The sequence below is a fragment of the Penicillium maclennaniae genome (assembly GCF_028827695.1).
Source record: "Penicillium maclennaniae strain IBT 15551 chromosome Unknown utg000002l:1.0-2354659.0:1.0-2356205.0, whole genome shotgun sequence".
Classification (NCBI taxonomy): domain Eukaryota; kingdom Fungi; phylum Ascomycota; class Eurotiomycetes; order Eurotiales; family Aspergillaceae; genus Penicillium; species Penicillium maclennaniae.
Genome location: NW_026623214.1, coordinates 2,144,053 through 2,159,697, shown reverse-complemented (window position 1 = coordinate 2,159,697; position 15,645 = coordinate 2,144,053). Strand labels below are relative to the sequence as shown.

General features: G+C 50.9%; 6 protein-coding genes across 6 annotated transcripts; 3 read left to right on the top strand and 3 right to left on the bottom strand.

Annotated features, from left to right (window-relative positions):
- Positions 1 to 252: 252 nt before the first annotated feature.
- On the bottom strand, positions 253 to 1,477 carry N7477_002025 (lactonase family protein; the record flags this gene model as incomplete). The annotated part of the gene is made up of 2 exons (XM_056963688.1): positions 253 to 608; positions 667 to 1,477. The coding sequence occupies 2 exons, from the start codon at positions 1,475 to 1,477 to the stop codon at positions 253 to 255; spliced, it is 1,167 nt and encodes a 388-aa protein (XP_056826607.1).
- Positions 1,478 to 2,076: 599 nt separating this feature from the next.
- N7477_002024 (uncharacterized protein) lies at positions 2,077 to 3,666 on the bottom strand (the record flags this gene model as incomplete). Its single annotated transcript, XM_056963687.1, has 1 exon — positions 2,077 to 3,666. One exon carries the CDS (start codon positions 3,664 to 3,666, stop codon positions 2,077 to 2,079), a length of 1,590 nt encoding a protein of 529 aa, XP_056826606.1.
- A 2,338-nt stretch (positions 3,667 to 6,004) lies between these two features.
- Positions 6,005 to 7,100, top strand: N7477_002023 (isocitrate lyase/PEP mutase family protein; the record flags this gene model as incomplete). Its single annotated transcript, XM_056963686.1, has 3 exons — positions 6,005 to 6,214; positions 6,273 to 6,420; positions 6,478 to 7,100. 3 exons carry the CDS (start codon positions 6,005 to 6,007, stop codon positions 7,098 to 7,100), a joined length of 981 nt encoding a protein of 326 aa, XP_056826605.1.
- A 995-nt stretch (positions 7,101 to 8,095) lies between these two features.
- N7477_002022 (inositol oxygenase) lies at positions 8,096 to 9,082 on the top strand (the record flags this gene model as incomplete). Its single annotated transcript, XM_056963685.1, has 1 exon — positions 8,096 to 9,082. The coding sequence occupies one exon, from the start codon at positions 8,096 to 8,098 to the stop codon at positions 9,080 to 9,082; it is 987 nt and encodes a 328-aa protein (XP_056826604.1).
- A 634-nt stretch (positions 9,083 to 9,716) lies between these two features.
- Positions 9,717 to 10,973, bottom strand: N7477_002021 (Extracellular protein; the record flags this gene model as incomplete). Its single annotated transcript, XM_056963684.1, has 1 exon — positions 9,717 to 10,973. The coding sequence occupies one exon, from the start codon at positions 10,971 to 10,973 to the stop codon at positions 9,717 to 9,719; it is 1,257 nt and encodes a 418-aa protein (XP_056826603.1).
- A 1,890-nt stretch (positions 10,974 to 12,863) lies between these two features.
- Positions 12,864 to 15,049, top strand: N7477_002020 (pseudouridine synthase PUS7; the record flags this gene model as incomplete). The annotated part of the gene is made up of 2 exons (XM_056963683.1): positions 12,864 to 13,060; positions 13,111 to 15,049. The coding sequence occupies 2 exons, from the start codon at positions 12,864 to 12,866 to the stop codon at positions 15,047 to 15,049; spliced, it is 2,136 nt and encodes a 711-aa protein (XP_056826602.1).
- Between the last annotated feature and the right edge of the window lie 596 nt (positions 15,050 to 15,645).

Here is a 15,645-nt window from a genome sequence, read left to right as displayed (position 1 = left end):
CTGCCGAAGCTCCCTCTTTAATTCTCCGCATTTGAACTTTGGCTACACCATAAGTGTCACTGATACTATCATCATAACTATGACTATAAACTCTGACTATCACTATTAATCCTACGATGACTTCTACTATTGCTACTACTATTATTGCTTCTACCATCAAGATCACTATTACTATATTCGGCATATTTTTGGTTCCATTCACGTCGTATCTACATGGGTCTTGGTACATCCAAATACCATCTTTGTGGTCATTTAATCATACCAGATCGCGTTCATGCCAAAGCCCTGCTCCGGAATGTCCACACGGGCTACGCGAGCCAGGGTCTCGTCGCGCCAGCGGTACATCTCGACAAAGCCCAGCTGATCGTCGCAGAGAGCTACCCATTCGTCGCTGAAGTCGCATGGGCTGACAGCGTTGGAGTGACCACCGCTGGTAGAAGTGGGGTTAATGAAGAGCTGACGCTCGATTTCACCGCTGGGTCCTAGCTTGAAAGCAGTGATGTAGCCTGTCACATCGAAATGATTGGACCGGGTGGTTGCGAAAAGGTACTCGCCGCTCTTGGTGGTGAATGTCACATCTCCACGGTACTTATTACGGGGGGGGAGTCCTACAAGCATTGCATATATTAGCTTCCGAGGACATGTATCGCGAGCACGTACACTTACCAGAGGGGAGCAACGGATAGGTGATATGGGTGAAGACCGGCTTGTGAGTGCGCTCGTCGATCACATAGACAGCTAGGCGGTTGCCCGCCTCCATCAGAGCGTACAAGTATTTGCCAGTGGGGTGCATTTCGACCCAGCGCGGGTGATCACCGGGGGCGGGAGCCTCGAGACAGTCGACCAGAGTCAATTGACCGGTCTCCGCGTCCTTCTTGTGTGTCCAAATCTTGTTGGCCTGCAGATCCGCCGAGTACAGGTAGGTCTCAGTCGGGTCGAACACCATGCCGTGAATGCCTGTGTTCTCTTGGTATTCGTAGTTCTGAACATTGGTATCGAGAGCACCGTCGGGCTTCACGGAGAAGACGTTGCCGAATCCAGCATGCTTGTAGAAGGGGTTGCCGTACACGTTGTAGGGAGGCTTGTGAGCCGCAAGTACAAAGATGGCACGGGTGTTGGTTTCGGCGCTGGCGGCCAAAGCTGGTGCGAAAAAGGAGACCGAGTCAGCGCGAAACAATTCGGGCGAATGGGCGAAGTCGGGCCAGTTCTTCCCTCTGCACTTACGATGTCCCGCAACCGGGTGAGAGGCCTGGTGAACGATGTCGGTGGGGCTGTTGACGGCGAAGCTGTTCCATTTTTTCATAGCCGCACCGTAGATCGTCTTCTTGTCGTGGGAAAAGGTCATCCATGAGATGGGCTCGGCCTCGGGAATCTGGGTGGTCTGGACCAGCTCAAGGGTGAGAGCCTCGTCGTCGAATTGGACGGTGTAGATGCGCCCGGGGGCGGTCCACGTCCCGACCATCAAATGGTGCTTCATGGCGGCGGTAGCAGTGTGGGAAAAGGGTCGAACGGCGATGGGAGTATTCAAGGCCAATGCCCGAGCAATTGCAGGTCGGATCATTCAGAGCATCCAGAAAACCACGATGCTATTCCCACGTAGCTGCGGGGGAGAGCGTAGCTTCGGCATAGAAGGGCGGCACGTGCGGGCAGAAACATTTAACCAGGCGCGCATCCTGGGGCATCTCACCCATCAATCTGAATGGCCATCTTCATTCAAGGTGGGGAGCAGACGAGTGGCAATCCCGGCGGACCAAACTTGCGCCGGCACTGAGTCAAGCGCAATCCCGAGCTTCCGGGAGTTGGCGCGCGGCCGCTGCCGAAGGCGCTCCGCCGAATTGTCGGAAACGAGACATTGAGGAATTGAGGTATTGGAGCTGGAAAATGCCAGTGACAGTGGGGCTTCCCGAACTTTTTTTGCCCGTCATTTTGACCGCCTCCATAACCGCCCTGTAAGCCCGATAGAACAGACGATTTGCATTGTTTATAGAGTCAACATTGATATTCATATCAATATCAATATCAAGTGTTCTCGTCACAGGGCTGAAAGGTAATTCAATGTGCTATGGAGGTCTCTATCTAAGTCGCTCTGGTCCAGGGCCATCTCCGCTCTCCTCTCCTCTCCCGCTTCCTGAAGATGCGGTACCAAACCTTGCCCGCTGGTGGCAGGGGTACGATGCTATGCACCAGCATAGGAAGATCCAGATCACGCGCATATCCACATATTGCTTTCATCGCATGAGTGTCATGCCACTCACTAGGACCATATTGAAAGACCCTTTTCTCGAGATGACTGCGAAGCCTCTGACACTTTGCAGCGGATACTCGCCAGGCATTCTCCCATTCCTTCCGGTCGGCAGCTATGGGATTAAGATGCCGCGTAGCCAATTTATGTCGTGTTGCAGCAAGGGTGTCGCAGATAAATTTTATGATGCCGATGGAGTTATCCATTTTCGCGAAATAGTCTCGAGGCATGCGCGTCATAATCCCGCAGAAGATATCTGGGCTATTATCTTCCCTTGACGCAGAAGCGAGTCGGAGTGCGTACGCTGGTTCTCCTTGGCTTCCCTGTGCGGTCACGTCAATGCAGGGCTCCATTGGGTCGACATAGCTGCACAGCCATTGTATAGATGTAATTCGATTTTCCCGAGCGGCGTGCATCAATGCGTTGTTGCCCTTGTGATCCTTGACTGTCGGCTCCGTTCCCGCACGACTTAAGAGCCAGATCATAAAATCCTCTCCGTGGGGATTCCCTTGCGCTGCAGCGTGCCACGAAGTCCTTCCAAGCTCGTCTTTTGCGTTGCCAATATTCAGGTCCATGATGAAGAGCTGTTCAGCTAGTTCTGGAGAGATAAATGCGCATAACTTGAGCTTGAACTCGTCCTCGTCAAAAAGATCAAGCGGGTTGTAGTGTCCAAGAAGCTGGTGTAGGATCATTTCAAACCCGCTTTGGTTACGCTTTTCGGCTAGTTGAACAAGAGGATGTCCACATAGCCGACTGAGGGTCATGTCTGTAGTTCGATCGACGTCTGCTGGGGTCATGATATTGAGAAGATATTGCAGGCAGTCGTTGTTGTCGTTGTCGATAGCAGCGTGGAGATAGTTTCTTCCAGTCTCGTCGTAATACTCGATACCGACGAGGCGGTGCTCGACGAGAAACTTGAAACAATCCACACATTTAGCTGCCGCGTTATAAGGTAGCGTATTCTCTCGTGGGATGCTGATAGAATCCGCATTTTTTCGTGAGAGTTGTATGGGGCCACGAATAAGGATATCATCTCTGATTTTTCTTAGCAGAATTTGGACCTCATCTCGTTCAAGCCATAAATAAACGATGTCACAGATCTCTCTGCATGAAGACCTGAGAATATGCAACGAATGTATGCCGCTGGAAGTGAGATGGGGGACCTCAGTACCGATGAAAAACAGCCTATCGAGGACCGGAATGAGAATGTGAGCTGGGATTTGGGCGAGAGGGAGGTGTGAGGACCATTCGTAGAGCTCGTCCGGTGTTCCAGTGGAAAAATTGAATCCGCAAAAAGCGCTTGGGGGATGAAGTGGAGGATCGACAGCAAGAAAAAGAACCCTAACGTGCAAGATTTCAAAGAAGATGTCATACAAGGACAACTCCTCGACTGATGCCCCCAGTAAGCTTTTACTCCCATCCATGATACTGCATGGAAAATATGAGTTGGTCATGAATCAAGGATGAAGCAGCTTTTTATCTGCACTCTGGGACTCGATCCAGCGGACCTTCGCCTTTCAATAAAGCAATAATCTAAGATTAAATCAAATGGTGTGAAGAAAGAAAAACCAGAGAATGGTAGGAATGGAAATCCTTGTATTCAACCACTGAACGACTACAACGAAACTTAATAAATTCAGTCATTACTGAGTCTCGTGAACGGAATATCGCATTATCCGGATGGTCATTCTGAGCAACATGCCCAGATATGAGATGAAATAATGACTGTCGTCGACTTCAGAGGGCAAGCAGAAATTTATGAGCATCACAACTCTCGGTGCTTTACTTGCTGCTTTTGGTACAAAGCCATGACCTTACAGAGAGAGAAACATAGGAACGATAAAAAAGGAACAAAGAACTACGCCGGAGTACACTTCAACGGAATCTAGAACGCATGGCTTCTCTCGTGCCCTCGAATTGTGCAGGGAATACCAAGGCTCCATCAATGAAAGTTTGACAAAGAGACCCTACCAGTGACAGGGCACAAAGCAAACCCGGCAAGACTTTTCTCGGGTGACCACCTCGAACTCTTTTTTTTGGTTTTAATAGCTGACGTGAACTTTCAGGATGAGATTCATTTGTCTTTATTTGTTAGAATTGAAGCTTCATCCAGATCGACCGATGTAGACATGATCTTGCTATCATATAACTACCTATTCCAAGGTACATGTCGCTCAGCTGAAAGGAATGATAATCTGGTTATCAGAGTGGGCATGAATGTCTGCTTACGTATGTTGCCATAGGTTTGAACGGCGTGCTTTCTACCACAGATTTTTTCCACCTCGATAAAAGGATGATATTCCGTTTTCCATGTCTCTTGAAGGCTTTAGAAGACCCTAACCATTTTTCAGACCTAATTAATTGCTGAGAAAACTGCACGACCAAATGACCATCCTCAAAAAAAGGCTCAAGTCTGTTTTTCACCAGCAACCATCGGTGACGGCAGTAGTCAAAACAATGCATCCCGAGGAATAGTCAATGGTATCGCCACTCTATTTACCCGGATACATCACCTCCCAAAAGCCAAGAAAAGGGAAAGTTCTGCGGATAGTGCCGCTGAGCAGGGCCAAGCCCGAAAACCTGCATCAACGACTGTAAGATAGAGTCAGCCAATCTCATATATCGCTTCTCGATGCACTTCATATCGGACATTGATATTGATACTCTGGACCGCAAGATACGCCGAGATCGCTGACATGATACCTGACAGTTACGCCCAGGACGCCAAGCTGTGCTCGGGAGGAAAGGACTGGATGACGAGTTTCTCGGCGGCACGACTCTTGCCCTGGGATCCACCAACGGGAAACGTGCGACTATGCGTGCCACGGAACTAGACACCATCATGCTCAATATATACCGTCTTTTCTTCGCTTAAGTAATTTGAAAGGACAACGTAATGATGTTCAAATGGCCCGTTGATACCTCACGCGCATTCCTGTAAGCTGGCCTATTCGGCACGTCCTAGGGCCAAGTCCAATAATGTATTCGGCACGAACAGCGTTCCCTAGTCCGTTGATCTCCCGAGAAGTAAATTGCGGACGGTCTTGGGGAACGGGGGTTTAATGAGTCGTCTTCGGCCAAGCCGAGCGGAGATTTCAAACAATATTTCCTTTGTCGGACCCATATATGATTCTGCATATGCAAGTGAGATTGCAAAAATACGGCCCCACAAGCAGGCCCGATCCGAGTTCGTGCCATGAAGAGATGTGTCAATGACGTTCCGTTATCTGTTCATCTCAGGACTCGGCGCGCCACGCCATACTACATCGAGAGATACTACTTGGTCCGTCTGAGAGGTTTGGTCTTTTGGCATAGTCCATGGATTCTGCAATATCTAGCAGTTCGTGTAACTGATTTGTTCACCCTTTCCGACTCTCGTGGAATGATATGAGATTATTCGTATTTCCCAGTCGGTCTCTTATGGGGTAGCGTGGTCATCCGGACATTTAAGGTCGGATCAGTACGACCTCAGCTGAAGATAACATAATATGTTGCGCCTTGGCAAAGCGCGAGATGTTGCATTTCCAAGACACCAAGGCCTCTCGCCTTTATCCGAATTCTCTGGCCTATGCCGAATGGGTGCGATTGGTCTCAGTCGCATCTTATTTCTCAGGAGGCATCGGAGCAACATATTCCGTCTCAAGCAAAGCCAGAGATATAAATTCCCTCGTTGCGCTCTCGAATCGAAGGGTATGTCACACAGCTCAGCCACAGCCACAATCAATACACTTCATACACTCCATATTCTTCACAATTTCAGTCATGACTATCACCATCACCGTTGAGAAAGATGGTTACTATGAGGTGAATGGGACGCGACATGAACCTACCGTCTCTCTATATGTCATCCCGGCTGCCTCCAAGTTGCGTCGAATGCTTAGAGACACGAAGGACTTGATTGTGTGTCCAGGTGTCTACGATGGCCTCTCCGCGCGTGTTGCCATGGAACTGGGCTTCAAAGGTCTTTATATGGTATGACAACTACTGCTGATCTGTCTCCTCCACGTGTTCAACGCTCACAAGAAAGTAGACCGGTGCCGGCACAACCGCTTCTCGGCTGGGGATGGCAGACCTGGGCTTGGCTCAACTCCACGACATGCGGGCCAATGCCGAGATGATCGCAAATCTCGATCCATTTGGTCCTCCATTGATTGCGGACATGGATCATGGCTACGGAGGTGAGAGCTGCCGTCACCTGTAGGCGGGCAAGCGGGAGCTGACTCTACCTCTCACAGGGCCTCTTATGGTATCTAAATCCGTCCAGCAGTACATACAGGCAGGCGTAGCTGGCTTCCACATCGAAGACCAGGTTCAGAACAAGCGCTGTGGGCACCTTGCCGGCAAAAAGGTGGTTAGTATGGATGAGTACCTGACGCGGATTCGGGCCGCCAAGCTCACGAAAGACCGGCTGCACTCGGACATTGTTCTCATTGCACGCACTGATGCTCTCCAACAGCATGGCTATGAAGAGTGCATTCGTCGTTTGAAAGCAGCCAGGGAGATTGGAGCTGACGTTGGTCTTTTGGAGGGGTTCACTTCGAAGGAGCAAGCCCGCCAGGCGGTTCAAGACTTAGCTCCTTGGCCTCTTCTCCTCAACATGGTGGAGAACGGGGCCAGCCCATTGATTACGACCCAGGAAGCGGAGGAGATGGGATTCCGCATCATGATCTTTTCATTTGCATCGCTGACTTCCGCTTATTTGGGCATTCGTACAGCCTTGATGCGTCTGAAGACAGAAGGTGTTCTTGGAACCCCCGAAGGGCTTGGTCCACGGAAGCTGTTCGAGGTTTGCGGTCTTCTAGAATCTATGAAGGTGGACACCGAGGCTGGAGGTGATGGCTTTGCCGACGGCGTTTGAGATTTGAACATTGTAATTTCTCAAGTGCTCGGTAGTAGAGTCCTAGGAAGTTTACACGCATTCATATGTTGGCAACCCGCCACAAATATATTTGGTCATGGTGGATCTCAAATATTTGCAAATTGAAATTAAATGACATCCCTAGATCTCCACTCGGCCATGCGTATTTAAGAACCGTTCAAAGCATTCTAGATATCAAACTTTCATTGTAAATTTGACTCTATGGAAGATTCATCCCGAGTACTTTAGCAAGCAGGTGTACATTTTATAGGAATGTATTTCCCACGATGACCTAAGCATTGTGGCTGCGGGTCAAGTATTTCTCCACCCCGCAACCCCTCGATAAATCCCAGGCGATTGATTGTGTTCGGATTTGTTAGGTGGCATGATGTCGAAGAGCTAAATATCGAATATTGTGACAGTTCACTGGTCGGCAACGGAGCACAAATGCCCCTCGGTGACGTGTTTCGGCGGCCATTCCCCAATTGGAATTTGGCAGGGATTCGACACTAGGCCAACCAATGTAAGGCCAGAAGCAGAGCGTCCGTCAGCATCGGGAAATGGAATCCACGTCTGGTCCATTTCTTTTTTCATGCTATTTTCGGTTTCTAGCGCTTCGGCGCCGGCTGACATCATCGTAGTCTCTGATTCGATGTCGGGGTCCGTTTCAGTGGAGACATTAACTGCGCTTTGAACTTCGGATTATGGTATCCGTGATGTTGTGCCCTTCGTAGGGCTCTATCCACCAGAAATTATGGGGGACCTTAGACAATGGCTGTGCAGCAGATCTGTCCATGATGGCAACTTTGCCCGCTTTGCATCACTTGATATCGGAAATCCGGACGCGATTCGCCTACCTTGGGGGGACCGGTCTTTATATAAGCATCAACACATGCTTGAATATTTTTCATCAGTATATGCTGTACAGACATTGTGATCTCATCTCCGGTTATTTCTGACTTGGCAGCCGTTGACTTCTATCGCACACATTCACAATGGCACCTGTCGCCATCGCAGAAACCTCAACCCCCGTCTATAACCACAAGCGGGACGGCCAGGCTTTGGAGGAGACTTCCGATGCCATCGATGAAGTCAACATCCTCAAGGCCAACATGAAAAAGCAACATCAGCAGCAGCAGCAGCAGCAGCAGCAGCAGGAAAAGGACCTCTATGAGGAGTCTGAGTTTGACAATAACAAGGACAAGTCTACCTTTCGCCAGTACGAGAACGCCTGCGATCGTGTCAAGAATTTCTATAAGGAGCAGCATACCAAGCAGACTGTTGCCTATAACCTCAAGGCCCGTCACGATTTCCACAACAAAACCCGTGCCGAGATGACTGTCTGGGAGGCCATGGAGAAGCTCAACACGCTCATCGACGAGTCCGATCCAGACACCAGCCTCTCCCAGATCGAGCACCTGCTGCAGTCCGCCGAGGCCATCCGCCGTGATGGCAAGCCCCGCTGGATGCAGCTAACCGGGCTGATCCACGACTTGGGCAAGCTTCTTTTCTTTTTCGACGCCGAGGGCCAGTGGGACGTGGTCGGTGACACTTTCCCTGTGGGTTGCGGCTTCGACGAGCGCATCATCTACGGCCGCGACTCATTTAAGCAGAACGAGGACTATGGCCACTCCGTCTACAACACCAAATTTGGCATATATAGCCCGGGGTGCGGCCTTGACAAGGTCATGCTCTCCTGGGGCCACGACGAATACCTCTACCACATCGCTAAGGAGCAGTCTACGCTGCCTGACGAGGCTCTTGCTATGATTCGTTACCACTCCTTCTACCCTTGGCACAACGCCGGTGCCTATTACGAGCTCATGGACGAGCATGACAAGGAGATGCTTCGTGCCGTCAAGGCCTTCAATCCCTACGACCTGTACAGCAAGAGCGACGACATTCCCAGTGCTGAGGAGTTAAAGCCTTACTATATGGAGCTTATCAATGAGTACTTTCCCACAAAGGTCATTCGTTGGTGAATGCCTTCCGTTCAAAAGACATTGAATCTAGATTTTGCGTTCCTTGCACTGATTTCTTCATGAGATTCCCATTTTGTGCTTTTTGTCATGACCAAGCGATCATAATGTTTGTCGATACGAATGAAATACCCAAAGTGACTGACCTTGGTACTTCTGCAGTATTTCATTACCATAGATCAATACGTGGATCGAATAAATAGAGCAACATATAGGACGGTTGGTTGTGAATAACGCAATAATTCTTGCGACTCACCCGGTGCTGCCAATCTCCACTAGCGAAATATGCACAGACGGTCCTCTTGAAAGGCATAATTTATTACCACGAAAACAAGTGAAAAAACCCGAGAAGTAAAGATTTCGATGAAGTGTATTGTTCCTGAAGGTAAAAAGTACAACAAGCCCACCAATTTCCGCACGCGGCTAGACATTGAACACCAATCATTAAGAATATCAATCAAACACATAAGACATCAACATCGGGACATCAATGGGTCATTGTCAACGCCGCAACGCCGGGTCCGGGGACGAAGACAAAGTAAAGGAAGGACCGACCCAGTCGGCAAGGTCAGTGAAACAATTGGACATCTTCTCGATGAGAAGGCGAAAAGAAAATTGAATGGAGAATACATCAGACCTAGCTAGCGCGGACCATCTGGCCAAGGCGGCAGGACATGCCAGCAGCGACGGAACCCATAAAGACGGGCTTGTTGTTAGAGCACATGGCCCAGGAGTAGCCGTCGGGGGAGCATATGACCTCACCATCGTGGCAAGACCCGGTGCTCACGTAGCTGGAGAAGGCATTATTCGTGGCGGCCTCGGTAGAAACGACAGCAGAGGGGGTGCCGAATGCAGACGCGACCTTGGAAATGGATTGATCACCCTTGTCGCTGCGAGTAGCGATGGTTTTGCTGTGATCGTCGTTGGTCGAGGCGCTGGTAGTCTTGGCCTGCTTAGAAGTGATGGTCTCCTTGTTGTCCGTGGCGTTCTTGGTAGCTTGGGCGTTCGAGTCCGAGGTGCTGGAGGCAGAGGTGCCCAATGTAGAGGTGCTCAATGTAGAGGTGCTCGATGTAGAGGTGCTAGAGATGGAGTCGCTAGCGCCAAGGAAAGGAGCGTCGCCAGAGCACTTGTAGCCCTTGCCAGAAGCCTCGCCAACCACGTTATTACCGGGCTTGGGGAAGTTGACGGGCTCGCCCTCAATGGTCACACATTTGCCCTCCTGGTTAACGTTGGCGACGAAGATGGCGGGAAGACTGTCGAAGCTAGCGACCTTGCTCTGAGTTTCCATCCGTGCGATATCGCGCTGCTCCTTGGGCTGGGCATTTGGGTGAGATGCGTGCTCCATCGCCGGATGGTTGACGTGAGCCTCGTGGGCGTGCTCGATTTGCTGCATGCGATTCACTTTCTTGCCCTTTGAGTTACCGCCGATAGTCACGAAAGCGCAGTTCATGTACATTTCGCGGTTTCCGACCTTGTTGAACCAGGTCCAGGCAAGGAGAGCCTCGCCGCTGGGGGCATCAGAGGGAACGGTGAAGTTGTATTTTTTGTCAATGGGGCAGTTGCCGAGCATAGACTCGATGACCTTGAAGGTTTTACCCCGGTCATAGGTCAGGGAAATCTGGCAAGAGCCGCCACCGTGAGTGGCACTGCCTTCGAGCTCCATCTCATACTGCTGGCCCTGGGCGTAAGTGGCCTGCGAGTCGAACTTGTCATTGGCATAGCCCTTGCAAGGGTAGTCACTACCAGAGGACTGCAGAGGGTTGGTGTAGGAGTAGTCTTTTTGGGCGTCGGAATTCGGGTTCAAGGGACTGCGGATGGGATAGGGCTTGGACATTTGCATGTGTGCAGAGGCCGAGGTGGCCAATAGGCCTGCGACGAAAGCGACACTCTTCATATTGAGCGTAGGAAATCTGCAATGAGTTAGAGGTGTGTCAGAGTGGCTGAATAGGAAATGCAATACACTGACAGTGTTGTAAGCAAACGGTATCAAAAGTCAACACTCTGTGGCAAGCAATTAACCTCCAGGGCAAAATCTTGGCTCAGGAACGGACGACTGGAAAATGCAGCCTCTAGTCTTGATGGCATAGATCAACTATAAATATTCATCTTGGCTGTTGGCATTCTCCAGCGTTGCCCAGGGGAATGATGAATGGTTCCCATCATTCTATAGAGTCCGAGCTGACCGACAAGCAATGAGCCTCGCAACGCGAAGAATGCCAGTCGCCCCCATCAAACTTGTGAGCCATGTTCATGCAGCTTGTTCCCGACTTTCCTATCGCCATGAAATAATTCCAGTGTATGTGTAGTTTCATCATTACCTATCCCTGATTGCACAGTTATACGTCTCGGCGTCTTGTGTAGATGTGGCTGGCATTAGATACCGTCCGTGTAGGATTAATCTCGGATTTGAATCTCAACGTACCTTAGCATGCTGACTGTGCACCCACAAGGGTTGTCTACTCCCTGCAGAACATAGAAAACACACGAGGAAGGGCGTTCATTCCACGACGATTTTATTCTCCGCTACACAGGGAATTCCGCCATGATGTCAGACTGGCCGCGACGCGTCGAAGCAAAGCATCAAAATCTTATAAGCTCGAGCCCGAGTCTCTCTTCAGCGGGAATATGTGAGGATGACAAGGGGAGCTTTTCCCCCACAATCCCTTGGCCCTTCATGCCAATGGCTACGCAATCCTACAAATTGCCTAAAACTTGCCGTCATAAGTGTTTTGATTGGAGTTGATGGTGTTTGAGGGAGCCCAACGTGTTGCTCAAGGGGCTCAGGGTTTGTCTAGCTGTGCTCATTCCTCGCGCTGGTTGATATTCCCACGTCTCCACCTTGAATCCATTCGCAAGATAGAGAGGTTCTGGAAAAGCAATGTGGGTGTGCCCTGTCCATTTCGGTTGCACTAGAAATAGCCCCAGATGTGGACTGTGAATGTTGCGTATTGTGCGTGTAGAGTAGAAAAGCAGGTGTCCTGGTCCCGGGGAATATCGCAACCCCTCGATTGCGAGCCTCCCGACACATCAGCGTCCCTTGAATCACCAATTCATCGCATCAACAACACGGTATTGCTGTCGCGGTCGCTCTGCCATTCCTCTCCCCCCTACTACGAAGGCATCATTGCTGGCGCGTCGACAAAACATTTCTTTGGCATGGCCACCCTGGAGTGATTTGGTCGATTTGTGGGTGGTTACATGACCATTTACGTCCGTGAGTGCTCCTTGGCGTACATCATGGCCTGGATTTGTAAGAGTAAGTGCGTTGAGGTGCGCCTATGAATTCTGCACGTTTACTTTCGTTCGTGAAGATGAGTTGGATGACCCCGTCGGTGAGCACGACTCAACAGTCAAAGGTCTGGTGGGTGGCCTTTGACCCTGCCCCCGCGATGGCGCATATCATGCATGGAGGATGAGCAGAGAACATGAGTAAATGCAGCGCAGGCTATCTTCGAGTTGGCAAGATCGGAGATTGACTATAAAGACGATGGCGCCAGAGAGGCAACCGACCACACTCAAGATTTAAATTCACCATAAGCGAATGTCCACGAGATGATGTGCGGCTGCTATGTAATCAGAGCCCTTCATGAGTTTCAACTGTCAGTAGCCATCTTCATAGTGAACAACTACTCTGCTACGTGAGGGAATTCAGCTGTGCAGTAATTGCATGTTTACTCCTACTGTTCGTTCCCAATCCGGAAATGAGGGCTAGCCCTCTCGCGCTATTCCCGATGCGAGAGCAAAAGTTCCGACTACGATACAACATCTCAGATTCAACTGCGCAATGGAACAACAAGAGATCGTCGAGTCTCCGCGCAAGCGACAGAAGATTGACACCGTCGGTGCGGCCGATGAGGCCAAAGTGTCGCCCCCGAGCAATGCTGCAGGCCAGGATGCTCAGGCGATGAAGGAACTTGATGTCGGAATCTTGGAGCTCGTGACAGCTGACAGCGAGGGTTTCTACGGTACTTTGAAGAAGAGGTAAGTGTCAGATTTCCAAATGAGATGATTCCCCGCTGATCCACCTCCAGATATACCGACTTCTTGGTCAATGAGATTCTGCCCTCCGGCGAAGTTCTCCACCTCCGAAACCCCCCAGTGACCGAGCCCAAGGATCAAGAAAGTCAGATCAAGGAGGAGGAGAGCCCTGTCACGACAGAACCGGTCGAAGAGGCTGCGCCCGCCGAGCTTCAGATTTCGAACGAGGACCACGCCTTGCTGGTGGAATACTTTGGAGCAGAGAATGTCTCGGCTATCGTAACGCTGCACAAGAAGGCCATGTCTTCGCCGAAGCTTAAGCCGGGTGAGCTGCCCAAGATCACAGTGGCTGTTTCCGATCGGGACTTGCGCACCAAGATCCACCAGGCAATTCGCCGCATCTTCAATTCGCAGCTCGAGTCGAGCACCGATGGCGAGGGCTTCCTGGCCGTGTCGGCGGCTCCCAATCGCTTCAAGCGCAATGCTCAGGGTCACCGCGGGGGTGGGAAAGGTGGTAATCGCGTGAATTGGGATGAGCTGGGTGGTCCTTATTTGCATTTCACGATCTACAAGGAGAACAAGGACACCATGGAGGTCCTGTCCTTCATTGCTCGGACATTGAAGATGAATCCCAAGAACTTCCAATTCGCTGGAACTAAGGACAGACGAGGTGCAACCGCTCAGCGCGCGTGTGTCCTCCGTGTCCAGGCAGAACGGCTGGCAGGTCTGAACAAGACCCTGCGCAATGCCGTACTCGGCGACTTTGAGTACCGCAAAGAGGGACTCGACCTGGGCGACCTCTACGGGAATGAGTTTGTCATTACGCTTCGCGATTGTGAGTTCCCGGGCTTGAAAAAAGACAACCCGCAGGCCGCTATCGCTCAGGCCAGCGAGCTTGTAGGGACCTCAATGAAGAACCTTCACCAGCGAGGATATTTCAATTATTACGGTCTCCAGCGCTTTGGAACGTTTTCAACCCGCACTGACACCATCGGTGTCAAGATCCTGCAGGACGATTACAAGGGAGCAGTAGAAGGCATTCTACACTACCCATCTCACGTTCTTGCGGCGGCCTTGGAAGGTGATTCTTCGACGGCCTTGATCAGCACCGATGACAAGAGCCGCGCTCAAGCTATCCATGTCTTCGAGACTACCGGCAATGTCAATGAGGCGCTGAACAAGCTTCCTCGCAAGTTTTCCGCTGAGTCTAATGTTATCCGCCACCTGGGACGTGCCAAGAACGATTACATCGGAGCATTGCAGACGATCCCGCGCAATCTGCGCCTGATGTATGTGCATGCCTACCAGTCACTTGTGTGGAACTTTGCTGCTAGCGAGCGCTGGCGTCTGTACGGCGACAAGGTCGTGGAAGGGGACCTGGTCATTGTTCATGAGCATCGCGATAAGGATGCGAACAGCGACGAGGCTGAGCCTGCCAGTACCGTTGATGCGGATGGTGAGATCATCGTCGTACCCCAGGGCGCAGACAGTGCATATGCTGCCGAAGACGCCTTCACTCGTGCTCGTGCTTTGACAGCCGAAGAGGTTGCCAGCGGGAAGTACAATATCTTCGATGTGGTGCTGCCCCAGCCTGGGTTCGATGTTATCTACCCGCCCAACCAGATGACCGACTTCTACCGCACTTTCATGGGAAGCGAGCAGGGAGGGGGTCTGGACCCGTTCAACATGCGCCGCAAGTGGAAGGACGCTAGCCTCAGTGGAGGTTACCGCAAGCTATTGAGTCGCATGGGCGCCGACTACTCTTTTGACGTGAGGCTCTACTCCGAGGATCTTGAGCAATTTGTGCAAACGGATCTTGACAAGCTGCAATCCAGCAGCGAGACTCCCAAAGAAGCTGCTAGTGCTGTGACTGGTGACAAGCTGGCAGTCATTCTCAAATTCCAGCTGGGCTCTAGCCAGTATGCCACCATGGCCCTTCGTGAGCTGACAAAGGGCAAAGTCAGGGAATGGAAGCCTGAAATGACTCGGTGAATAAGAGACTCGGATGCTACCGCGTCTACTGTACATAGATTGTGACCTAAAAGGCCTGGGTGTTGAATTGAACGAAAATTTAAATCGATTAGCATACTCGCATCTGCGAACTATAAGACACCCTGGATTCTAACACCAATTTCGCTTCAATTCTCTCTTGCTCTGCTCCGGCACAAATCAACTGTGATGCCACCATACTCTTGACTTTTCCTCCAGGAAATAGTAGTGCTCGGGCCAGCTCGGGCACAGCGGTTATATTTATCATTCGGGTCGTATCCTCGTCGCCATATCCCCATCTTTGTCCGACACGCGATCTTATGCAGCTTGACCCCGCCGAGGCCATTTGAATGGAGGGAAATATGGAATCCTGGTTCGATTCAACTCCAGCTGCGAATCTCAGGATCATGATTACACTAAACTACTTCAAGCTTAGGGTCGACGCCGATCGTCGCGGCCCCCAACCCAGGCGCGGCTCGAAGCCCCCAAATGTAATGATGGAATAGCGCGTGAAAAGACTCTTTGCGCAGAAGAGTGGTATCCAAGCTGTCCGCTGAGTGGAATTCTCAAGGGGTGAGAACAGACAAGAAGGAATTCAT